This window comes from Taudactylus pleione, unplaced genomic scaffold, assembly GCF_031769625.1.
Source record: "Taudactylus pleione unplaced genomic scaffold, aTauple2 ptg000043l, whole genome shotgun sequence".
NCBI lineage: Eukaryota > Metazoa > Chordata > Amphibia > Anura > Myobatrachidae > Taudactylus > Taudactylus pleione.
Genome location: NW_028284445.1, coordinates 1892770 through 1919129, shown reverse-complemented (window position 1 = coordinate 1919129; position 26360 = coordinate 1892770). Strand labels below are relative to the sequence as shown.

The 26360-nt window shown below is 44.0% G+C and overlaps 1 protein-coding gene across 1 annotated transcript; it reads left to right on the top strand.

Moving 5' to 3' along the window:
• Positions 1 to 1195: 1195 nt before the first annotated feature.
• LOC148537809 (speedy protein 1-A-like) lies at positions 1196 to 6683 on the top strand. The gene is made up of 3 exons (XM_088460168.1): positions 1196 to 1269; positions 3197 to 3356; positions 6528 to 6683. The coding sequence occupies exons 1-3, from the start codon at positions 1196 to 1198 to the stop codon at positions 6681 to 6683; spliced, it is 390 nt and encodes a 129-aa protein (XP_088316294.1).
• The last annotated feature ends 19677 nt before the right edge of the window (positions 6684 to 26360 follow it).

Genomic DNA, 26360 nt, shown 5'->3' with positions numbered 1-26360 from the left:
ATCACTTATCTAATCTTTCATTTATTAAGTATTCCGTATTACCATACATAAAATAGAATCATTTATCACCGCAGGACGAGCACAGAGATGATGGCAGCAAAGAGGAAGAGAGTGGACGTCGCTGGAGAGGAAGATAGCAGGATGTGCGCAGAGCTGCACCCAGCAAAGAGGAGAAGACTGGACGTCAGTGGAGAAGACCAAGGCCGACAGTTTCCCACGCTAACACCGGAGGAGAAAGCCGCCTTTTATCTACTGCTGGGTACAGCTTATTTCTTTACCATTTATTAAGACCACAAAGAACATGGAGGCCATGCTGCTGAATGCAGCATGCCCCCCGCTGTCGTTCTGTCGCTGCTGGCATCAGCAAGTGTGTATGCACTTACCTATGCCGGCACCCACACTAGGTTCCGCCGCTCACAATATTGCGCTGGGTACACATCGTTTAGTGTGTACCCAGCTTTAGAGTGATGTTACTAATCACCGCTGTACAGATGTAGGAACCCCCCTCGTACCTGCACCACCTCACATCTCAGCCGGAGTGTCCAGCAATGGGGCTAGGAAAAGGTCTGTCCTTTTCCTGGCAATGTCGTCTGTACAAAAAGCGATCCCATGTGAGCCTTGTATCTACAGTACACAAGCATCAGGCCCTATAAATCATGGTGGCAGAGACGCCCATCCCAGCGCAATATGATTTCACCTTTAATATGATAAAATTCCCTTATAAAGTTTTGCCTAATATGCCACATTACTTCATTTATGGCATAAGGGATAATACTATATGTGTAACTGGGTAGAAAAGTCAGTGTCTAATCCAATGAGATTCTGTCATTTTCTAATATACATTTTCTAGTATATAAATGAAAGCAAATGTCTGATTGGCTGCTATGGGCAACACCAACTCTTCTTCCCAGTTACCTGCAGAAATGTCTATATAAATATTCACCACTATATCATATAGCATGTCACCATTACTGCTTCTCATTGCAGAGGAAGGCCGCACCAAGAGGTTCCTCGCATCGGATAACTGCAAGGATGTGTCAGACAAGGTATTTATGTTACTGTTACTTATCCATTACTATTTCCTTATATTCATACTCAGTAGTGTGTAATAGGTGGCAAATAGGACTGCTGAGGTATGTACATACACACGCATTTCTCCATTCTAACTATATTTCTATTCTAGTACCTGCTGGCCATGGCGTTGGTGTACTTCAAGAGAGCTGGGCTGACTGTGAGAGAATACACCTGGCTCAATTTTTACAGCGCACTGTAAGTATTTTACCTCAGTGATTAGTCCAGTGATTCCCAACCTCGGTCCTCAAGGCACACTAACAGACCAGGTTTTAGTGCTATCCATGTTTGTGCACAGATGGTTAAATCAAAATAACTAAGGTACTAATTAAGTCACCTGTGCTCCAAAACCTGGACTGTTAGTGTGCATTGAGGACCGTGGTTGGGAATCCCTGGATTAGTCAGATACAGCTGGAGATATATCCCCGAAGAACTTATTAGCCAAGTCATAGTGGTAAAATAAATAAAAAATCTGCACTTTTGACAAATTGCACACTATTACATTTAGCCCAATGTGTTCAAATACTATGAGGGGTATTCAATATGAAACGTAAACTTTGCTGTCGAAGTTTACGTTTCATATCGGAGCTTTTACCTGGGATAAACTATCGGACGCGTGCCCGCTTATCCCCGTATTCAATATGAAACCTACGAAAACGGGAGCCCGCGAAGTGGGATTTGCGTTAAATTACGAAATTTTCCTTAAAAAAATTGTAGGACCCCCCTAAAGCTGTAAAAACATGGGGGATCACTATGGGTACCCCCGTTTTTAGCCTGCAAATGAAAGTCGGGGATTTAAATAGCTGCGGCAGGTGTTTTTTTCCTGACATTGAAGAAGTGATGCAGAAGAGCACTTAGGTTTTTTTTTCCGTTTTTTTAAGTGGTCCCATCAAATTTGGGGTACATGAAAATGGGTACTAGCATATTTTTATGTCCCTAAAGTAATTTTTTTTAAATTCTGCAACTGTGCACCTGCCACTATTAATCTATTCTAGAATACACCTGCCGCATATATGCAGAATAGCCCTGAACCTATTTCCCTATTGTTAAACAATTTTTTCCCATTTTTTTTTTCACACCAATTTTTAAATACATTTTTTGGGGTGTCCCTATTTTTTTTTTACATTTTTTTTGACAGTTATTTTTAAAATGTCATTCCCAGGGGTGCAGGTTATTTTTTTTAAGCCTGCACCGCTAAACCCCAATTCTGCAATTTTTTTCTCCACCTATTCAGTGGTGAAAAGTTATCCCCGTTTTTTTTCAAAGACTTTTCGAACCTGCGAAAAGTCTTTGAAATTGAATACAGTGTAAAACTAAAACCTGCGATAATGACGTCATAAGTGCGATATTAACGCAAAAAACAGACATATCGCTCCAAATTGAATTCCCCTATTAATCCCACATTATACAGAAACTATGAGTGAGAAACTTTTCGGAGCTTCTACATGATAGTCAGTGCATTCTATAGATGGTGTACACCTGTATCTGGAAGTCCGTTACAGTTTTAAATTATAAAAATATGTGGTAGGTATAATTTATGTTATTATATTATAACTAAGACCTCTTCCCAGAAAATACTATTTATTTCTGACGGCGATCTAATGACCCTATTCTTTTTCTAAGGGTCCAGCCGAAAACAAACATTTGCTGTAATAATTATATATTTCAGGCTGTACTTCCTGTTACTGCCATCCTGAGATGGCACTAATAGAAAAGACATCATGTCAGACTGTTGGTAAATGAGACCAGGGGATAAATTTACTAAAGTGAGAATTTTTAGAAGTGAGTTTTAGAAGAGATGTTGCCCATAGCAACCAATCATATGCTACCTATTATCTTCTAGAAGGTGCTAGTTAAATGTTAAGTAGAATCTGGTTGGTTGCTATGGGCAACATCTCTTCTAAAATTCACTTCTAAAAACTCTCACTTTAGTAAATTTACCCCCAGGTCTCTACCATGTAATTAATACACCTTCTGTCTCTGCAACACCACAGTCTATACATAGCTTTGTATGTAACAAAACAGGAGCTGTAAAAGACATGGTAGATCCTCTTTAATAATGATACATAGAACATGTTGGTGACTATACGGCACAAACCTTACTCCTCATGGTCTGTTTCTGTAGGTATCTTGCAACCCAGATGGAGGAGGATGACATGCTCTACCGCCGGTTGGAACGCCAGATTGTCCGCTGTATACCACTCGTGAAGTTCTGGAAGGTGAAGGACGCCCTGTGGCACAGAATGGAGTTCAGAACATTTGTGACCCAGGAAGAACTGGACGAGGTGTGTAACATGGTACAATGAGTGTTGGAGATGTGTGTATACAGGTGCGGTGATATAGGAGAGTTATGTACACACCAGCTCCGTTATCAACAATGATCATTACAATGTTTCATGTATCTGAGGGAAAACATTTCATTCCAGTGTAACAAAATGAAGTCTGGAGCATTTGGGAATAAAATATTTATTGTGCTTTATGCAGGTTATGGATTCTCTGCATCAGCTGCAACATCATTGAAACATTAAAAAACATGTTTTCAGTCTTTTCAGTCCCTGCTAGTTACTGTATGCTAATACCCAAATTCATCTGAGGATGGGAAAGCCATTTATATGGCCATTACTCTACCCACAGGTATTCAGAGTCCACACAAGAGCTGAGACAGAATCCCACTTACAGATAGGATGTGCTTCCTTGTTTTATACTAATCAATGTAAGGTGGGGACTTCTGTGCATGTGACCTGTGCAATACAGTGGCACAGTGGTTAGCATTGTTGTCTCACACTGCTGGGGGATATGAGTTTGATTCCTGACCAGCCCTATATCTGTGCAGAGTTTGTATGTTCTTCAGATGCTTGCATGGGTTCCCTCCAGGTACTCGTGTTACCTCCTACACTCTAAAAAAGTATTGCAGATGTATTCAATATGGAGCGAAAAGTCAGTTTTTGCGATAATTTCGCACCGATGACGTCATTTTCGCTGGTTTTGGTTTTACACCGTATTCAATTTCAAAGACTTTTCACAGGTTCGAAAAGTCTTTGAAAAAAAACGGGGATAACTTCTCACCACTGAATAGGTGGTGAAAAAAAGTGCAGAATTGGGGTTTAGGGGTGCAGGCTTAAAATAAATAGCCTGCATCCCTGGGAATGTCATTTTAAAATAAACTGTGTCAAAAAAAGTTTTAAAAAAAATAGGGAAATAGGTTCAGGGCTATTAGTAAATATGCGGCAGGTGTTTTCTAGAATAGATTATTAGCGGCAGGTGCATATTTACAGAATTTTTAAATAAAGACTTTAGGGACTTAAAAATATGCTAGTACCCATTTTCATGTACCCCAAACTTGATGGGACCACTTAGAAAAACAAAAAAAAATAACCTAAGTGCTCTTCTGCATCACTTCTTCAATGTCAGGAAAAAAACACCCGCAGCCGCTATTTAAAACCCCGACTTTCATTTGCAGGCTAAAACGGGGGTACCCATAGTGATCCCCCATGTTTTTAAAGCTTTAGGGAGGTCCTACAATTTATTCCAGGAAAATTTCGTATTTTTTTGCAGACCCCACTTCGCAGGTTCCTGTTTTCGTAGCTTTTATATTGAATACAGGGATAAAGCGGACGCGCGCCCGATACTGTATCCCTGGAAAATCTCCGATGTGGAGCGAAAAGTCCAGCACGGACTTTTTGCTCCCATATTGAATACCCCTATTGGTAGTGTAATTGGCTGCTGACTCTGTATGCTCTGATGGGAGAGGGATGATGTGAATAACAAATACACTCTGTACAGCGCTGCGTAATTGGTGGCGCTATATAAATAAATGATGATTATAACTTATAAGAAAGTCAGTAAAACAATGAACTTCTACCCAACATTGAGGAACGTTAAACAAAACAAAGCCGCCCCTCTGTAGAAGGGGATCTCTCCAAGGGGCCCATTTATTAATTATCTGGTTTTAATTATAATTTCTTTTAATGGCAATAAGAAATTATGTCCCTGGATGCATTAAAATACACATGCAGGGACATGGGCTCTGGTAGGAGTCTGTTCCTATGATGTGTAATAGTAAAGTGATTGCAGATGGAACCTTCTCCTGATAACTTTTTCTGAAAAGGATTTATTTTTTTTTTTCCAGGGAATTTCGCACAAATATTCTTTGATAAATAGTCTCCTTATTATTTGCCAGCATCATGCTCTGAACGTCTTTAGGGTAACGCATTGTCTTACAGGGCTGGGCATATTGTCACTGGGGAATAGGTCACACGTGTGTCAGTGAGGTTACATGTAACAGGGAACATTTTCCTTATTATTATACATGGTGACAATTTCCCAGCATTTCCCTATAGCCAATAGGAGCTATTGCAGAGCACTGGTGCTGAGCTTTTCTAGCTGATAATTAAGGTGTCACATTGCTCTGCAAAAGATGCTTCTTTGTCACCCGGGCATAGACTATCAGAATTGTCAGCGTATTTAAGCAAAACTTTTTGTCACACGAGATGGGGAGTTATTTGTGCGGAGAGAGTTTAGCAGTGTTACTGATGTCTGTGATGGGTGCGGTATGGTGGTATAATATGTCTACCATCATGGGGGTATATTTACCAAAATGCAGGTTTTTAAAAGTGGAGATGTTGCCCATAGCAACCAATCAGATTTTACTTAACATTTATCTAGCATCTTCTAGAAAATAATAGCTAGAATCTTTATGATTGCTATGGACAACATCTCCACTTCTAAAAACCTGTACTTTAGTAAATATACCCCATAATGTTGACATTAATCATGTCAACATGAGAATGTCAACATGGTCATAATGTCAACGTTGACAACATTCATCATACAGACACTGATGAAATGTTGTCATTTTAGAATGTTGACATATCGTTCCTGGTGACCTAATGGTCACTTACCTGCTCCTGGCTGCTGCAGTGGCTCTCATTGCGGTTTCCTGGTCCCGGCTGTCATGTGACTGTCACTTCCGGGTCAGACCTACGATGCTCCAGTGTTCTGGTGAATATTTCTCCCCAAACCCTCCCCTAGTGTCTAACCCTAACCTCCCGCTAGTGCCTAACCCTAATCTTCCCATCCACAGCCTAACTGTTGACAGATTAACAATGTCGGCATAATAACTGTTGCCATTGTGGTGTTTACTTTCAGAATGTCTACATTGTAAATGCCAACCTGCATTGACTACATCCTGTCTGTGACATATGCTATATCTCAGGCTCTGGTATAGGCAAAGTTATTTTTGCACATGTCTTTTATCATAGTAACACTAATTAGGCAGCCAACTGTGCATAAGCCCCAGACAATATCTGGGCAGTCACGAGCCGAAAAAACAGATTCTAGGGCCCCATAAGATATATAATCTTTTTTGTAGAGCATCTAACAGACTGTGAGCTGATTATGATCTCAAAATCACTTGTGTGGCCCCATCTAAACTATAGTTGTTTTTTTTATACTAGGTGATGAGAAATGATCGTCATCCTGCATGGACGCGAGAGAGAAAATTCCACCATGGCTGTGCGATAAGAGTATATCCTGGGCATCCAATCCTGGCTTGTCATCGGTGTGACCCTCCTCCTCCACAGCCCAGATTCCCCTCCTGCTCACTGCTCTAGAGCTGCTACATCCAGAGGAGGAAGATAATATCTTGAGAGCAACACGAGGAGATGTAGAGGGTGACAGGGAGAGGCAGAGGGTGATTTGGAGAGGTAAAGAGTGGCAGGTGGAGGTAGAGGGTAACAGAGAGAGGCAGAGGGTGGCAGTGGTTGACTGTAGAGGCAGATGTTGGCAGGGCTAATAGTGGGTTGATGGGAGAGGCAGCGGGTGTCTGGTGGTGACTGGGGAGACAGTAAGTGGCAGGGAGCAGCTATGGGTGACAAGGAGAGGCAGTGGGGGGCAAAAGGAGGGGGACAGGGAGAGGCAGGGTATGATATGGAGAATAAGGGGGTGGCAGGGAGAGTCAGAGAGTGGCAGGGAGAGGCATTGGGTGGCAAGGAGATGTAAAGGATAACTGGGATAGGTAGAGGGTGGCATGGAGAGGCCGTAGGTAGCAGGGAGTGGCATTGGGTGATAGGGAGAGGAAAAGGGTGGCATGGAGAGTTAGAGAGTGGCAGGGAGAGACAGTGGATAGCAGGGAGAGGTAGAGGATGACAGGGAGAGGCAGTGGATGGAAGGGGTAGTAGTTTGTGAAATGGAGTGGCAGTCAGTGATATGCAGAGGCAGTGGGTAGCAGGGAAAGGCAGTGAGTGACAGGGACAGGTAAAGGGAGAGGCAGAGGGTGATGGAGGCAGTGGGTGACAGGGAGAGGAAGTGAATGACAGGGAAAGGCAGAGGGTGAAAGGGAGAGGAATTGGGTGACAGGGAGAGGCAGAGGGTCATAGGGAGATGTAGAGAGTGACAGGGAGAGAAAGTGGGTGATGGGGATAGGCAGAGGGTGATGTAAAGAGGCAGAGGGTGGCATTGGGTGATAATGAGTGGTAAAGGGTGACAGTGAGAGGAAGAGGGTGGCAGTGGATGCCTGGAGAGGCAGAGGGTAGCAGGGCTAGGTAGTGGGAGATGGAAGAGGCATTGGGTGTCAGGTGATGACTGGAGAGGCAGAGGGTGGTAGGGGGAGGCAGTGGGTGACAGTGAGAGGCAGAGGGTGTCAGTGAATGGCAGTTGATGTTAGGTGGTGACTGGGGAGACAGTAGGTGGCAGGGGTGGCTGTGTGTGACAGGGAGAGGCAGTGGGGGGAAGAGTGAGGTAGCAGTTGGCAGGGTAAGGGGCACAGGGAGAGGTGGTGGGTGATAGTGTGAGGCAGTGAATGGCAGTGGGTGCAAGGTGGTGACTGGGGAGACAGTAGGTGGCAGGGGTGGCTGTGTGACAGGGAGAGGCAGTGGGGGGAAGAGTGAGGTAGCAGTTGGCAGGGTAAGGGGCACAGGGAGAGGCAGTGGGTGACAGTGAGAGGCAGTGTGTGCAAGGTGGTGACTGGGGAGACAGTAGGTGGCAGGGGTGGCTGTGTGTGACAGGGAGAGGTGGCAGGGAGCGGGTCACAGAGAATGTCAGTGGGTGACAGAGAGAGGAAGAGGGTGGCAGGGAGAGTCAGAGAATGGCAGGGAGAGGCAGTGGATGGCAGGGAGATGCTGAGGATGACAGGGAGGGGTAGAGGGTGACAGAGAGAGACTGTAGGTGGCAGGGAGAGGGTGACAGGGAATGTCAGTGGGTGACAGGGAGAGGAAGAGTGTGGCAGGAAGAGACAAAAAATGGCAAGGAGAGGCAGTGAGTGGTAGGGAAAGGTAGAGGGTGACAGGGAGAGGTAGAGAATGACAAGGAGAGGCAGTGAGCGGTAGGGAGAGGTAGAGGATGACAAGGAGAGGCAGTGAGCGGTAGGGAGAGGTAGAGGATGACAGGGAGAGGCAGTGAGTGGTAGGGAGAGGTAGAGGATGACAGGGAGAGGCAGTGAGTGGTAGGGAGAGGTAGAGGATGACAGGGAGAGGTAGAGGGTGACAGGGAGAAGTGGTGGGTAGGAGGGGGAAGCAGTGGGTGGTCACTATATATTTGGTGTCTTGTGTGTCTCGTTTCCCCTTGTCTACCCTACTCGGGGACTAGCTACTTGTCGTTGTTGGCAGCGGAAGTCTGGAGGGATTTGGGACTTTTTGCCTGAACTGACGGATTTAATTCGGCTAATTGGCAATAATAATTAGAATTCTTATGTCCCTCAGCAGGTTTTTGGTTTTACCTCCGGCCGAGTTTACTTGTGTTATCCTTGCTTTTCTCTCATACCCACCCCTCCCCCACTCTCCTACTCTTTTCTATTCCCACCTTATTCCTAGTTTACCCTCATGTGTCTTTATGTTGCTTCTAATTGGCACTGAAGCTTGTCTTGATTCGGTTTGGCATTTATTTTTATTTTTGGCAGAACCTCATTTTAATTAAGTTTTCAATTTCAAAATGATTTAGGCCCCTATTTACTACAATCTGCATTTAAATTGCTGTTGCAGTGTGATATTTTCGACTAAATTAGCATTTTGAATTTAGATAATATCACATGGATGTACTAACATCCGCATGCAGGGACAAAGCTTGCGATAAAGATCTGCCCCTGCGAATCCTGTCCGCACACTTCTCTTTGTATTTTTTCAGAAAAAATACAGCGAGAATGTGTCTGCGCATGCGCCGCCCCTGGATACCGCTACCGCCCTTGACCGCCCCCCCCCCTGCGATCTCCTGCATAAATAACTAATTAATTAATAATAAATAACTAACAAAATATTCTGCCAAATTTATGTCTCCGAGTCTTTATTTATATTATGGATTACTTTTGAATGCTTTATAATTATATGGTGTATGCACAGGACACCCCTCAGACGATTGAAGGTTTATAAGAATTCAGGTGGCAAAACAGAATGTCATGTGAGAGCACTAGACCCTTGTCTGTTCATAGTGGGGTCTTGGGAACAATGCAGAATAACTGCTAATGTGTAAATTTAATGACAGATCCCATATCATAGCTATTTTGGGCAGAGAGATTTTCCAATGAAGCACCTAATAATTTTGCTTTGGAAAATGTGTTTGATAGGCATAGATTGGATGTAGAATCTGCCGCCAGGTCTGCAGTAAGATTGTATAAACAGTCTGATCTGGAGTCCCATCTCCTGAGGATTGGACAAGTGTGTACCCAGCTTTAGAAGCTGTCATTACACTTCATTATACCACTCTGGCTATCTCGCTATAATGCAGGATGGCCAACCCTGATATTTTTAATGCCATGATATTAATACAGCTCTTGTGCAGTTGCAATCAAAACCAGGTCCGAGGGCTGTAGCTGCTGCTCTGAGACTCTCTGAGAGACTGAGAGATCCTGTCAGAAGACACCAAGAAGTTCTTTTGGTAGCCTCTCTCATCCTCTCAGAGAAGCTCAGGACAGGGTAATACGAATGCAAGAAAGAGCTAAGATGGAAAAAGCCAGTGGGCAGATGAGAAAAATAGATCACTGCTGCAGAATCTATCCGTGCGATATATCATGTGTTATATCAACTACAATATCGCAGCATAAAGGGTCAAAATATCATGAAGTGTAAAATATCACCTAATGATGCTCATCCCTACTATAATGAAGATTGTATAGCATTGTCCTGTCTTAGTGGGGAATTCAATTCACCGTGATATGTGTAGAATGCCTCAGGTGAAGGTACTCTGCAACTGTTATGTTTGGTCATTTTTCCTTGCACCCCATATAAATGCGCAAGAAAATGAGTAAGGATTGCCTTCTATAGTAAGATGTAATGTTCACAGCCAGACACTGTGGTGATGTCTGGCAGCACTGACTTGGATTAACCACTTAGAAAGCAGCATAGCCTAGTACATTTACACCTAGTATCCATATCAGATTACAAAATGTCTCCCTGACAATTCATCAGTTGAAGAAGCCATTTTCTTTACAGCTACTTGCCAGGTATACAATCGGGAAGCCGGCTACCTTAATACCGGCAGCCGGCTTACCAATTGTCATATCCCGGCGAGGGTGAAATGCTGGGCGTCTAGATGTAGATGCCTGACATTTCCCCGATGCCGGGAGACCGGCGCCCGGCATCCCGATCGAAGGGATGTCGGACGCCGCGAGCGGACAGCCGCGCGGGGGGGTAGGTTTAGGGCACCCGGGGGGGACTAGGGCTTAGGCACCCCCCGGGAGGGTTAGGGTGAGGGAGGGTTAGGCACCCCCGGGGGGACTTAGGTTTAGGCAGCGGGGAAGGGGGGGTTAGGGTTAGGCACTTAGAAGGGGGATTAGGGTTAGGCACTTAGGGGGGAGGCTGCAAATCTTTTTTTTTTCTCTCGGCAAGGGGGCGTGGCCACGCCTCCCCTATTAGGCCACGCCCCCTATTACCGGGGTCCGCCACGGCTCTTGGCGGGCCTGACACCGCCACCTCCTCCCCCTATGGAGCGTGCAGCATAAACTATATTATTTGTTACACTGAGGCCCGGAAATCCTCACTATCCCCTGGTTAGAGTGCCAGTGGTGTCATGAGCAGGATGCGGGCCGCACCAGGATGTCACCCTCGGAGGGGGTGGCACCAAAATGCCGGCGGTAAATCATACCGATCCCCGAGGGGATATATTGTCCCATATATACTGCACGGTGCCAACTGCAAACAGCAAAGGATATCCTTGTTAAATACAAGTATTGGAGCTTTTATGCAGATTCTTATCATATAAAAACGAAACCAATGAAAACATCAGTAACCGGTCACATGTAACTTTCCAACAGTGAGGAATCATTTTCATGCTTAGATGAGAACTTTTGTGCCAAGCCTGAGACTGCTTCTTTTTCTGATTAAGTTGTTCTGGCTGGTGCAAGTGATTGTGATTTTCTATGAGAAGCACTGGGAGGTTCAGTATCTTCCTATTGCTGTAGATATATATTCTTTTAGGGTCAGAGACTTAGAACTGATTAGCTGCACTTTTCTCTCTTCTGAAAGGCATCCAAGAATCTGTCTTGATCTCCAGCCAGCATTTCTGAAATACAAGGTAGTCTCATAAAAGTATCACAGGTACTCATTATTAAAAAGGATGATCTCTGTGCCGGTGAGTTAATTTGAAAGGCTTGCTGTCTGACTTCTTCACGGTAAAATTCTACCTATTGGATCAAGGTCATCAGAAATGAGAGGTCTTGCAGCTCCATTGTTTAGCAACCAGAATATAAAACTTCAAATGTGAAAATATTATTGCTGTGACCCATAAAATGTTCTCAGTCATATTCTACACGTGAAAAAATGAAATGGTAGTAATATCCTTGGGTTAACCACGGGAATGCGCAGTCATAAAGCAGCTCAGTGCCTTGAGTACTGATATTGTTCAGAGTTTAAAGAGATATTACGGCCCTGCCACAGTTTTATGTATTCTTTGAATTATAATAGATTATTAAAATGTAATACAGCATGTTGTCTAGACACCGGGATGGAAACTTTGTGGGGTTGTCTAATAGGCATGTGACAGTAGCCTAAAAATTGTCAAGGAACGATAAACATAATTGAGTCTACAGCTGATCAATTCACCGGTCACAACACTGAGTCAAAATGTGTAATAGGCTGCATTAAAATGAATGTGTCCACTGTGGACAGGAGATGCAAAGTCAGATTAAGACCCCAGGGAGCCCAAGGCAGGATTTTGGTTTGGAGACCACCTCACCTTCAATCCATCCCTGCAAAAATCCATCTTCTAGACCAAATGGAGCCCCCAGTCCACTATTATTATATTGAAGGCGGCACATAGTATCTGCAATGCCAGACAAAGATTACACATGGTAATAGTGTAACTTGACATATGATAAGTCAGGGGGGCATTAAGGCCCTCATTCAGAGTCAATCGCAAGAAGCGATCGCTCACTCTGAATGAGGGCGGGCACTTCTTGTTTTGAAGTGCTGCCTCCAGGCCGCAAGCTAAGCTGTGGGTTACCACCCACGCTTAGCTTCCGATCAGGATGACGGTCGCGATGGTCATCACCATCGCGACCATCGGGGCTTACGACCCCGACCATCGGGGCACTCGTAAGCCCCAGGGAACTTCCTGCTCTGTTTGAGCAGGAAGTTCCCCACTGACATCATCAATGATGTCAGTGGGGCCGCCTCCAAACGGCAAGCGTTCCGACTGGAACGCCTCCGTTTGGCCGGGCACGCCCTCGGCCCGGCCATCAAATGGGGTGAGATGTCACTCGACATCGACAGCTTGTCCCGTCTGCTACGAGACCCCTAGCGACGGAGCCGGCTCCATCGTGCGCATGCTCTGTGGGGACCATCGACCCGGTTGCGAGCGCATTGGCGCTTGCAACCGGGTCTGAAAGAGACCCTAAGACCTTGGGGAGCCCATGTGCAGTGCCCCCACCCATCCCACCATGAAGTGGACCTGCCTTCTGTACCTGATGAAATGTTGCCTCCCACTTGATGCGCCAGCTTCCTGTGCTTTTTCAGCGGCACCATCTTTCCGATGATAGATTCAGAAGGATGGCGCATACGCAGAATAGAGCATAGATGTCTTTGCTAGCGCCTGTGCGGCGCCAACTTTTTGAATACATCACTAACAAGATGATGCCCTGCGAGAAGCACAGAAGCATCCAGCCATCAGATAGTCATCGAAAGCTGCATCCAATGGCAGGAAATCCTTGAATACCTGCAATTTGATTAGAAAAGTGCCTCTAATTGGAAACATCGATGGTTTCTAACCAGTGGTTTCCTGGTGCAGGCCAAGGGCAGATAGGAAGGGGGATATAGTCTTGGAGGGGAGCATGAGAGAAAGTAACCAGGGTGGAGGTGACGCAGTGATCAGTGAAAGAGCAGAGGGGGATGGGAGGGGTAAGGACAGAAATAAGATAGGACAAGGAGGAATGAAAAGGGCAAAGTTGAAGAGTTAGGAATGGACTCTAAGGGCAATGGGAAGTGAGTGACGCAGGTTGCAGTTGGAGAGGCCAGTGGCAAGAGAAGATGAGGAGAGTAGCAGTGTTCAGGATAGAGTTGAAGAGGGGAAAGGTGAGAACATGGAAAGCCAGAGAGAAGAGCTTACAGTAATGGAGGTGGGAGATGTTATTAACAGAAAAACAGAGGAGCTCATTCAGACCTGCTCTCTAGATGCGTTCACTTTCACCCAGTGTATGCAAATCCTGCGCACACCCAGCAAGGCAAGCGATCGCACGGCAAGGCATAAGCATGCCCACTATGTCTTGGCGTGCAATCACTTTGTGTAAGCAGATGACCACCAGCCTGTTTTAAGATGCCCACTTGCGCACGTCATCTCCAGGAAGTGTATGTAACCATCGGTACATCGAGGACCATTGGATGCGATCGCAGCGCTCGCGGTTGACTTTACCCTGCCACTAGCACTGCGATCAATTCAGTGTGAAATACAACCAGGTGACGTGTACAATGAAGCTGCCTGTTAATTATGCATGCCTCTGAAACGGCGTTGAGACCCTCAGGCATGCCTGCATTCGCACCTTCACTCCCCCATTTCTAGTGGCCTGCCCCTGTTACCACCAACAAACGGCTTCTCCAGTCACTCACTCTGCTGGGCAGTCTATGCGCAGTTAGTGACTGCTTCCCGATCTCTCGCACTGGTTCGCGCATGCGCAGATTGCAAACAAAGGCTGTCTGCGTGAGAACATTTGCGAGGGGAAAACAATGAGAACATCCAGAACTAGATAGAGAGGAAGGAAAAGAAAAAGAGGATGGAAGATAGAGGTTAGGGGAGGAGAGGTATATTTGAGTAGATCAAGTATGGACCCTTGAAGGACACAGAGCTAGAAGTAAGGGGGCAGGAGTGGGTAAAATCAGGTTGAGATTAAAAAGTAACAGTTGGACCATTAAGGGACAGACTCATGGAGACCGATGGAATAGGGGGTTTTAAGGAAAAGTAGGTGACAGTGTCAAAGGTGGCAGACAGATCGAAGATGGTGAGAAGTAACTATTGGCTTTCAGAAGGTCATTAGTGACCTTGGTGTGGGCAGTTTCTGTGGAGTGGATGGGATGGAAAACAAATTGTAGAATGAAGAGAGCAATGTGAGGAGAGCAATATGGTGAGTTAGGGACAATCCTATCCTGAGATTGGTTGATGGTTCCTAAAGGATGGGTGAGACAAGGCCATTTTTGAAGATAGCCATGGTGGGAGCATGCTGCAGAAGAGAAGGGCATGGGGTTCAGGTGGCAAGTGGAAGGAGGGAGATGAGAGAAGGATATTGACCCCATTAGTAGGGAGGAGGACAATTTGGGAAGGGAAGTACAGTAGATTGGAAAGACCCAGGAAGAAGTTGGAGGGAGGAGATGTCCTTTCAGATGGTGTCAATACTGGATGTGAAATGGGCAGAGAGTGCAAAGAGTACAGCAGAAGTGTAAGGGAAAATTAAGAAGTAGAGTGTGGTAAAAAGGTGATGAGAATTAGACGATTACCGTCACGGAAAATCAGGAATTTCAAAAACAGCGATATTTGAGCATTATTATTGTGATTATGTCTTAGAATATGCCATAATCTGCCTGTTGACCACAATAATGGGTTATCCCTCACTGCTTGACAGATTTCATCCTGCTGCTGCAGAAAACTGACTTTCTAGTAGATAGTATGTCTCATGAGATGAATTGGCATGCGTATCACCGGCATGTAACCAATCATGTAAATAACGCAGTATTGCCACGCGATTATAATACAATATCTGAAGGAGATTTTTGCCTCCATTAAATCTTGTTTGTTGCTATTTCACTAGAGCTACACATGGCATTTGCCTTTCCATATAAATTTCCATAACAATACATTGATCTTTGCTACATCTGCCTGTGTAATAAGGGTAAAGATTGTAACAGATAAATAAGTTTATGAAAAGTTACCATTTTAATTTGTCTCACTCTACCTAAGTAGGATAAAAGGAGATGACTCCACCCCTCCAACTGTACCAAGATGGCTGCAATTGTCCTAGTAAGTTGTGATACAACTCCGATGACCGTCTTGGTAGTTGTACACCGAGATAAGTAATATGTGACTATGCCAAGGATGAGGATGTGTCTAATCCATGCTGGCTTTGTGACCCCTATGACCAAGTACAATTCTATTAATTTAGACATATAAACCTCAAACCAAGGATAGTGAGTCCTTAGGATTCACTATATATATATAGTAGCACATCATTAGAAAATGCTGATCATTTCACTTTAGCAGTGCCTATTGTATACCCTGAAATACAGGAAATGTCTGCATTACATGAAACAGAGGATCAATGGATAGATAGAATAAAAGGGGTGAAATGGTGCAAGTATGTTATGTACTTCGCTGCACGGTTAGAGGATCCCTCAGATCCCATTTACCAATACGTACGTGAAAAGTTAGAGAGTAAACATAATGTGTAGGTCGAATAAGCGAAAGGTCAAGGTCGCATCTCTCTAAGTGGGAAATGCACTAAGCCTTGGAGAGAGATAAAGTACCAATCAATCAGCTCCTGTCAGTTTTCAAACACAGGGATCTATATACTAAGCAGTGTTAGGAGACAGAGTGAAAAGTAATAAGGTGCCAGCCAATCAGCTCTCAACTGTCATCTCACAGGCTGTGTTTGAAAAATGACAGTTGGGAGCTGATTGGCTGGCACCTTATCACTTTCTTATCACTTTTCACTCTGTCTCCTAACACTGCTTAGTAAATAGACCCCACAGCCTGTAAAGTGACAGTTAGGAGCTGATTGGTTAATACTTTATCTCCATCCACTTTATCTCTCTCCAAGGTTTGATACCTCTCCCCCTAAAACTGTAAACAAATGAGTCCAGGCCATGGTATTGAAACCCTTATGTGTGTCCAGGTTCAATAGCATACTTTGGGGAATTTTAAAGTCTGTAAAGTTGATAAGAGAGAAAATTTAAAGCAGATATTTTACAAAAAGAAAAATGTATATATTTTTATATACTGTATATAAATAAACACGCAACTCCAAAATTGAAAACACTCCCAGAAAAAAGGCAAAGTAGGGACTTGTTCCTTTCTGTGGCCAAGTTTGCTATATATACTTTAGTCACATTCAGTAGAGATTACATAATGGGGATTGTAAGGTTCCAAGATTCATTAATCCAGTATTCATGTGATATTAGAATCACAGCAAAGTGTCCATGGAATCTTTCTTATAAAATTGGTAAATATAGATCACCAATATCCATAGATTGAAGCAGTTCTCTAGGGCGGATTAGGCCAGAACTCCTCCATTTACTGTAAAAGTTTAGTTGAAGTAATTTCACAAGGTTATGACACCAGTTACCAAATCCTAGAGGTTCACATACTTTTTCCAATAAAGAAACTTAAATGTTGTTATACCAATCAATAAATTAATGACAACGCGAGTTCTCTTTATATTTGTGACTAAGATAAAGATCTGAACACAATTAAGGTGACATTTATGCAGAACTACAATAAAATTCAAAAGGGTTCATTAACTTTCTAACACCACTGTATATGGCGTATGGCTGGCACAAACCAGGTGCTTACGCTGATGATGAGAAGCCCAGCATAAGGAACAGCGCCATAAGTAGTGCTCCTGGTGCAGGCCACACCCCCTCCACATGATGTCATGTGGAGGGGCAGAGCCACAACAGCCGGTGATTTCCAGCAATGCTCGTAGTATCCTCTGGGTGCTCCGGGGAGCTGTAAGGGCAGCGGTGTGACCGTCTGAATCATCCTAAGGACACTCCAGGCGGCAGGGTGCCATTACAGGCCCCCTGCTAGCCAAATGCAGGAGCTGTGGGTGATCGGCGGTGCCGCCTGCAGAGTGCTGCGCTCTGTGCGGCCGCACCGCTCGCAAACCCCTAGTTATGGCCCTGATAAGGGGAGTACTAGTAATTCATGATGAGAATCAATGGCACAAAAGAAAGAAGGACTTATGAGACTGAATGGACAGGAGATCATAACATTCAGTACCTACAGTATAACAAAAAACAATTTAAAACAAAATCTGCTCTCAGACACTTTCCCTGCACTGCCAGCGCCACCTCCGTGACTGGGAGTCGGGCGCTGTACTGAGAGTGTGCAGGTCTTTGCTCCCTGTCAGTGAGGAGCAGCCTGCATTTTGGTATCACCCCCTTGAAGGATGAAACCCTTAGTGATGCCACTGATTATGAGAAATATCACCACTATTCCTTGTACTTTCCAATCTGATATATACATATATATATATATATATATATATATACACATATATATATATATATATATTAGAGATAAGCTAGTCCAGTTCCTGAGAACCGGACCCACTCAAACTTCGTGATCTGGGCCTGGATCCCAAAATGAGGCAAAACGTCATCATACAGTTGTCGGATTCTCGTTTTGGATACTACAAAGGTACCCGGTCATCGGCGCCATTTCACTCCGGCTGTGGAGAGTGAAGTGAACAGATGTGCTGTGTCTGTCCAGGGGTGCTGTGTATGTCCAGGGGTGCCATGTCTGTCCAGGGGTGCTTTGTATGTCCAGGGCAGGGGCTGCTGTGTCCTTCCAGGGGCCGCTGTGTCCATGCAGGGGCAGTGGCTGCTGTGTCCATCCAGGGCAGGGGCTGCTGTGCCCATACAGCCAGTGGCTGCTGTGTCCATCCAGGGGCAGTGGCTACTGTATCCATCCACGGGCTACTGTGACCATCCAGGGCAGATGCTGCTGGGTCCATCCATGGGTTGCTGTGTAAAAATATTGTGGCACTGTAAGTGGAAACGCAATGTAATATTCAACACGTATTGTGACACTGTAAGTGGTAGCACAGTGTATTCATAAAAATATTGCCACACTGTAAGTGGTAGCGCAGTGTTTTATTCATAAAAAATATTGTGACACTGTAAGTGGTAGCACAGTGTAATATTCAACACTTATTGTGACACCGTAAGTGGTAGTGCAGTGTATTCATAAAAAGTATTGTGACAATGTAGGTCATCTATACTGCAGTGTAATATTTAATATTGGTACAAATTGATGTGTGTTCTGTACCCCTCTTCATTCGTGTTTATTGATATGGAGAACAATCAGTTGAGAGTAGAGCAGGAACCACATACTAGTGCTGGAGCTGCTGCCAGTGCCACCAGTCATGACAATACTAGTATGTCTACGTAATCTACTAAAGCCCATGCCCAAGGGCATACAGGGCTTAAGTCAGGGCATCTAAAATCAAAGAAGCAATCTTTTACATTGGTAAAGAAAAAAACATCAAAGGGAAAGTTAGCTGCAGAAAGACAACATTGGCAATATGCCTTTCACAACATGAAGTGGCAAGGAAAGGCTAAGGCCTTGGCCTTTATTTATGATTGGTGGTTCTGCCGTTTATGATTATGTAAGCACAAGTGGACATGCTGACATAGAAATCGAGGATGCTTCTGTGGAAGTTCACCAGGATGAATAGGACATTTGTGTAGCTGACACTAATAAGGATGTTGATGATGAGGATTTTGTTGATGAGGATGTTGTTTGTGTAAATCAGGTACCAGTGGAAGAAACAGTTATTGCCCCTTATAAGGAAAAGCCCATTGTCATGTCTGGGTATAAGACAAACAATTTCACTTCTTATATGTGGAATTATTTCTACCCAACTCCGGACAACAATTGTCAAGTCATCTGTACCCTTTTTAAAGCCAGAGTAAGCAGAGGTAGGGACCTTAAACATCTAGGAACCTCTCCCTGTTACGTCATCCATCCAAAAAGTTTTTGTAAAATTCAGAAACTTTGGCTAAAAAAGTAACAACAAGCAGTCCAGCATAAGCTAGCTCCCTTCTCTCTGCTAGATCCAAACACCTGCCATCTTCACCACCAACACCTTTATCAACAATATCCTCAATCATGAAGTGATTGGTTTGTTTGGGCCCCCAGAAGGCAAGCTACCAGTGGGCAGCTGACATTGCTGGCAATGATTTCTACATGCACAAACTGGATTTATAGAAGCAAGATGTTGTTGCCATCATCATCTGATTCCTCACCCTCATCAGTGTCTACATCATCTTTCTTCATACAATATTATTTTGTACCCACTGGAATCCACCATTATGGCTGCCTGTGTAATTTTTGGACGTAATTGGCGGTAAAGGTCTTCCTCATGGAATTTGTAGTTAATTTTGATGAACATCTTATTTTCCACATTTTGAGGAAGTAGCCTCCTACGTCGATCGCTGATAAGGTTCCTGACTGTGCTGAAAACTCTTTCTGAGTACACACTGGAGGGTGGGCAGCTCAAGTAAAGCAACGCCAGTTTGTGCAAGAGCCTCCAAATTGCCTTTTTTTCTTGCTAGTAGTCAAACGGACTGTCTGATATGCCTATTTGGATGCTATTCTTTGAATGGTGACCGTATCAGATGGAGTCATGGTAGAGGTCTTATTAATTTAATTGTAGGCAATTCTTTTAGACCCAACCAGATGTCAAAATTTGGTTGTGTTGACTCATCTGCATCACCAGTAGGTCTTTTGTAAAGTTTAGTTTTTCCTTGTCAGCCGCACTTGCTGGAGAAACTGAAGGAGGAGCCATTGCTGCATCATGTGCCACTTGAGCTGACAATTTGCTTACCAACAGGTCTTTGCATCTCTTCAGATCTGTGTCCTTTGGGAAGAAAGATACGATGTATGACTTACACCTGTGGTCGAACATGGTCACCAAAATGTATTGATCCGATTGGAAGGCCCTGACAACCCTTGGTTCCTGGTGAAGTGAATAAAGGACTTGATCTAACGTACTTTGCAGAATCACTTTGTTTCAGCTCCTCCTTCAGTTTCTCAAGTTGCTTTTCCAACAGTCTAATTAGGGGAATTACCTGACTCAAGCTGGTAGTATCTGAACTCACTTCACACGTGACTACTTCGAAGGGTTTTAGCACTTTGCACAACATGGAAAGTATTTTCCACTTACTGTAGCTTGAGTAAGTTACATTTCCCCTCCTTTTCCTATGTCCTAGTTCACTGTGTAGTTTTGGATGGCTTTTTGCTTTTCCTTCATCGTCTGAAGCATATAAAGGGTGGAGTTCCACCTTGTAACTACCTCTTGCTTCAGCTGGTGGCAGGGTATATTCAACAATTCTTGCAGGTGCTGCAATCTTCTGCATGCGCCTGCTGAATGGCGAGAATGATATACTGGTAAGTTAATTGGCTTCAGGTGAAATAAACTCATGTGCGTGTGTATATGTGGTGGGGAATATAGATTGTAAGCAGGGCAGTAACTACCACTGGGCCAGGGGTGACTGTTTTGGGGGGTAGTGCTGCCAGGCTCAGCCACCCACAAATTTGAACCCCTGGGGGGGCACTTGGTCCAAGATTTTAACTCTGGACTCTATGACCTAGCCACCACACAGAAGTGCAACATGCTACACCAATGACATCACATCACAGCTGGATAAACGGCTTAGGGCCTGATTCAGAGATGGAGGCAATCCCGTCGTGACTGCGATTCCATACACAGCGGACTCATCTGCCGTCTTGTGCACTGAGAAGCTGACCTCCGGCATCTGAGTTTCGCTGCTCACGCACAAATGTGGGAACATCGGAAACATCGGTCGCACAACGAACTTCTGAGTAGACCCTGAAATATGGTACTGACTTTAAGATCCACTAGGGTAGGGACTGAGGTGTATGATAAAGTATGCACTGTAACATGCTTTGTATTACGTAGGAGCTATATAAATAACTGAATAATAATAACAACCCAGGACAACTGGAAAAAAAAGACAACTGTGTCTGATTATATAAAACAGATACCTAATGTTTTTTCAAAGTAGCAAGAAAGATACAATAATAAACTAAGTAAAGGTTGTGGAAAGGTATACACATTCCAAAAAGTAATCTGCAGATGGAAAAACCTCCTCTTAAAATCTGGAATCTGGTTGTAACAAACAGTTAAATGTAGTTACATTGCTGGAGCTTTAACAACTTTCTGAGCCTGTGTACTGGAATGTCATTGGCTCCAAAACTCAATGGCAAGTATATACAGTATACAAAGCTACCTCATTCAAGAACTTCATTACAGAACATACTGTACGTATATTCCATTTCACAAAGCTTACACTCTAAGCATTCTATACCACAAGGACTATTTCCTTAAAAGCTCTATTTAACTTTCATTGAAAGAATACATCCTTATCTCTTCAGAAAACAAAGCCTTTGTCGGAAAGCTTTTACACAGCACATTATAATAGCAATTTTGACAAATGTTATGAATAAATCAACATAGGGAGTACTAGGATTTCAAAACCTCAGATTACAGCTAGGGTATAAAATGATGACAATGGTTTAGAACTATTGTATCTGATTGAAAATGAATGCGTTCACTCACTTGTAATTATCATGTTACATAACACAGGATCTGTAACAGACTGGAAGCCCTCAGCCATAGGAAGAATGTCTCTGTTTTCTCACTACGTTTATCTCATGTCTCCACAATAAGTGTACAGTCACACTGTATCAGTACCGTACATACTGAATAAAAATATGGTGTGAAGTAAAATGAAGCGAAACAAACTTTTGCGTACATTCTGTACATGGTATGTCAGATTTGTTTCAGACCTGTAGAAAATTGTGAAATGGAATATACGTACAGTATATTCTGTAATGAGGTTCTTGAATGAGGTAGCTTTGTATACTGTATATACTTGCCATTGAGTTTTGTAGCCAATGACATTCCAGTACACAGGCTCAGAAAGTTGTTAAAGCTCCAGCAATGTAACTACATTTAACTGTTTGTTACAACCAGATTCCAGATTTTAAGAGGTTTTTCCATCTGCAGATTACTTTTTGGAATGTGTATACCTTTCCACAACCTTTACTTAGTTTATTATTGTATCTTTCTTGCTACTTTGAAAAAACATTAGGTATCTGTTTTATATAATCAGACACAGTTGTCTTTTTTTTCCCAGTTGTCCTGGGTTTTTATTATTATTCAGTTATTTATATAGCTACTACGTAATACAAAGCATGTTACAGTGCATACATACTTTATCATACACCTCAGTCCCTACCCTAGTGGATCTTAAAGTCAGTACCATATTTCAGGGTCTACTCAGAAGTTCGTTGTACGACCAATGTTTCCGATGTTTCCACATTTGTGCGTGAGCAGTGAAACTCAGATGCCGGAGGTCAGCTTCTCAGTGCACAAGACGGCGGATGAGTCCGCTGTGTATGGAATCGCAGTCACGACGGGATTGCCTCCATCTCTGAATCAGGCCCTAAGCCGTTTATCCAGCTGTGATGTGATGTCATTGGTGTAGCATGCTGCACTTCTGCGCTACAATAGCATGGTGGCTAGGTCATAGAGCCCAGAGTTAAAATCTTGGACCAAGTGCCCCCCAGGGGTTCAAATTTGTGGGTGGCTGAGCCTGGCAGCACTACCCCCAAAACAGTCACCCCTGGCCCAGTGGTAGTTACTGCCCTGCTTACAATCTATATTCCCCACCACATATACACACGCACATGAGTTTATTACACCTAATGCCAATTAACTTACCAGTATATCTTTAGAATATGGTACAAAACCGGAGCACCCAGAGATAACCCACCAAATACACCCGGAGATAACCCACCAAATACATAACTTGCAGCAGACTCTACATTGAATACTATTTACCAGGAGAGAGGCTTTGTGTTGTATCACATCCCTCTGTGAAATACAGTATATGGCTATAAGCACCAAAATAAGTTTTAGGGGTGAATTTACTATGACTCGAGTCTGGGAGAGTTTGCTTTTTTTTCAACTCGATTAGCTTCACGGAAACTCGGGTGATTTGAAGCTCCTGAGACTCGCAAATTTACAAAGAAGTGAGTTTAGCTGAGAGTGAGATGGCCGATGGTGAAGCAGAACGAGATTTCTCTCCTGAGTAGCAGGTTTTGCAGGAGATTTCTCCCCCGAGTAGCAGGTTTTGCAGGAGATTTCTCCCCCGAGTAGCAGGTTTTGCAGGAGATGACTCACCTGAGATTGTAGTGTCTTCTCTCTGCAAAACTCTCCCGAGCAAGCAGCCTGCACATATCAATGAGGTATGTGTAAGCTGCTTGTGTTCTAGCCTGTATAAAAATGGGATAAAAGTTTAAAAAAAAAAATGACATGGGCCCCTCCCCAGCCAGTCCTGGTTCTAAAAATTACGGGGAACAAAATGAGTAGGGTTCCACCGCAATTTAAGAACCAGCACCAGGCAGCAGGGCCAGTCCTGGTTTTAAATATAGGGTGAACATTTTTTGCGTGAGGTCACCCCTATATTTAAAACCAGCTCTGGACCCTTTCTAGTGGGGGGCTGATGCCACAGCCAGGGGAGTCCTTTCACCGGGCCCCCCAGCCACAGCATCAGTCCTGACCGCTAGTCAGCCCAGGCCAGGGATCCCTGGGGAGTTACGGACCCCCCAATAAAGGGGTTCCCCTCTCCAGGGCACCCCTGTCCTAGGCTGATAGCCTGGGGCTATCCCCCATTGATAGTATAGGTGTAGTGTTAAAAATAGATTGAACAACATTATCTTTACAGTAGAACTGCAGGTCCCAGCAAGCCTCCCCCGCATGCTGGTACTTGGAGAACCACAAGTACCAGCATGCAGGGCATTAAGGGCCTGCTGGTACGTGTAATTCACCTGTAAAGAAATGTGTAAAAAAAAGACACACACACCGTCACAATAAAGATTTATTACATCCATACACACTCACACGTACTCACCTGCAGCCAGATGTTCACGTCCCCTTCTCAACGTAAAGTATCCAGTGGAAGTACCTGTAAAAAAATATCCAATACTCAACTTTTGTCCAACGATGTTCTAAGCAGTAATCCAAATAGGGCCCCAGACACACTATATCTACACGCTACAGCATGTAGATACAGTAACGCTAATGACAGCTCAGGGAAAATGAAGTTTCATTAGTGTCGGGCGCGAGACAATCAGTGGCAGCTTCACATTAGCGGACGCTCATTGGCTGGGACCCACGTGGTCTTAGCCAAAGAGCAGCTCCTCCACGTGGGTCCCAGCCAATGAGCGGCCGCTAATGGAAGCCGCTGCTGATTGGCTTGCGCCCAACACTAATGATACTTCATTCTCCCTGAGCTGTCATTAGCGTTACTGTATCTACATGCTGTAGCGTGTAGATACAGTGTGTCCGGGGCCCTATTTGGATTACTGCGGAGAACATCGTGGGACAAAAGGTGAGTATTGGGGGGCCCTATGTCACAGGCAGAAACATACATGGATCACAGTGATCTGTGTATGTTTCTGCCAAACTCGCAAATCACAGGCAGGTGAATTTATTTCACAAGTTTTTATAGGAGAGTTTTCTCATCTCATGAGAGTTTACAAACTCTCTGCTTGGTAAATTCCTGAATCCTATCTTCACCAGTGAAAAGGTTCTCGAGCTTTGCCGATGGTGAATTGAAGAGAGTTTGCTAACTCTCCAGGATTTTCCCGTAGCAAAGGAGATCTCTCTCACGAGTTTGACATTAGTAAATTTGAGAGTGGGAAAAAATGGCCAAACTCTCCAGAGTTTGCAAACTCTCCCAAACTCTCAGCTTAGTAAATTTACCCCTTATAGTTAGTAAAAGTCACAGAAGGGCATATGTAAGTTCATTAATGAAAGTTCTCTGAAGGTGAATGGACCCTTTAAAATTATTTTAGGAAAATCCAATGGACCAGCAAATGTCCTGAAGAAAACATGCACAGATACCTAATTTATAATTTTCATTAATTAGTAGGAGAGGGAGCTGTTTTCTGACTTGTGCTGCCAATTAAAAATGAACTATCATCAACAGACAGTAATAGAATAATGCTGTCCATTCGCTATGTTTCATACAATGGAGCAAGCTTGAGAATACAAAGATAAAATCAAACCAGATGTATTCTCCTAGACTGTACCACCCATCTCTTGCATTGCATTTTATAAGCTTCCCTTCTCTGCCATTCACATACAATGACTTTTCAGTGGGAGGGGCTTCAGTCTGTAGCCAATCAGAGCAATAATGTAGAATGATAAATCCCCTTATATCCAATCAGAGGTTTAGAACATTCCCAGGACTAGACAACAAATATGTAACCAGATCATAAAAGGTTCACAGCATGACAGCAACTGTATGAGATGCATACCAAAGACAGGACAGCATTATTGGCCTCATTTACTAACCGTTCATTACCATGTATAGTACATACAGTACAGAGCATGCCTCCTCTCGGCTCATGTGGCATGCCTCCAATACTAGTATTGCTTCAGCATGAGCTGTGAGGCAGGTGCACTAAGGGCCTGATTCAGAGATGGACGCTAATGCGATCACAGCTGCGATTTCATACGCATCGCAGCTGCAAAAATATTGTAATGGCTGCAAAGCTTACCCAAGCATAAGGACGCCCACTGCTGCCTTGTCATATGCGTACAATGTTGCCTACACTCGTAAACATCGGTAACATCGACACACCTCGAGCAGCCATCTTTCATTTGCGGCAGGTCTGACCTGCTGCAGCTTTGGGAGCTCTCCTGACAGGTAGAGCTGCATAGAAGATCGCATGGGCTAATTTATGCACGCCCATGACATGGCGTTCAAATGGACAGACACACCTGAGTTTTACAGACCACCGCCTGTCACCACCTCCAACCGCTGACAACCTTTCACTCACTTCGTGTTGGTATTCTGTGTGCATCCGTAGTCACTATGCGGAGTGTGGCTTATACGCATGCGCGATGGCAAACAATCGCTTGATCTGCGTCCAAAATTGCCTCTGCATCCAGCTTTGTATCAGGCCCTAAGTTTATAAGTAAGAACATCACAACAAAATCCAGCCTTCTACCACTATAGAACCCCCCCATCTTTATTAGATGAGATGTTTTTGATACAACATAG

Excerpts from the sequence above, each read along its gene's own strand:
- LOC148537809 (XM_088460168.1), top strand. The coding sequence starts at position 1,196 with ATGGCGTTGGTGTACTTCAAGAGAGCTGGGCTGACTGTGAGAGAATAC. Across the intron at positions 1,270-3,196 it reads CTCAATTTTTACAGCGCACT|GTATCTTGCAACCCAGATGG; the intron begins GTAAGTATTTTA and ends CTGTTTCTGTAG. Across the intron at positions 3,357-6,527 it reads CCCAGGAAGAACTGGACGAG|GTGATGAGAAATGATCGTCA; the intron begins GTGTGTAACATG and ends TTTTTATACTAG.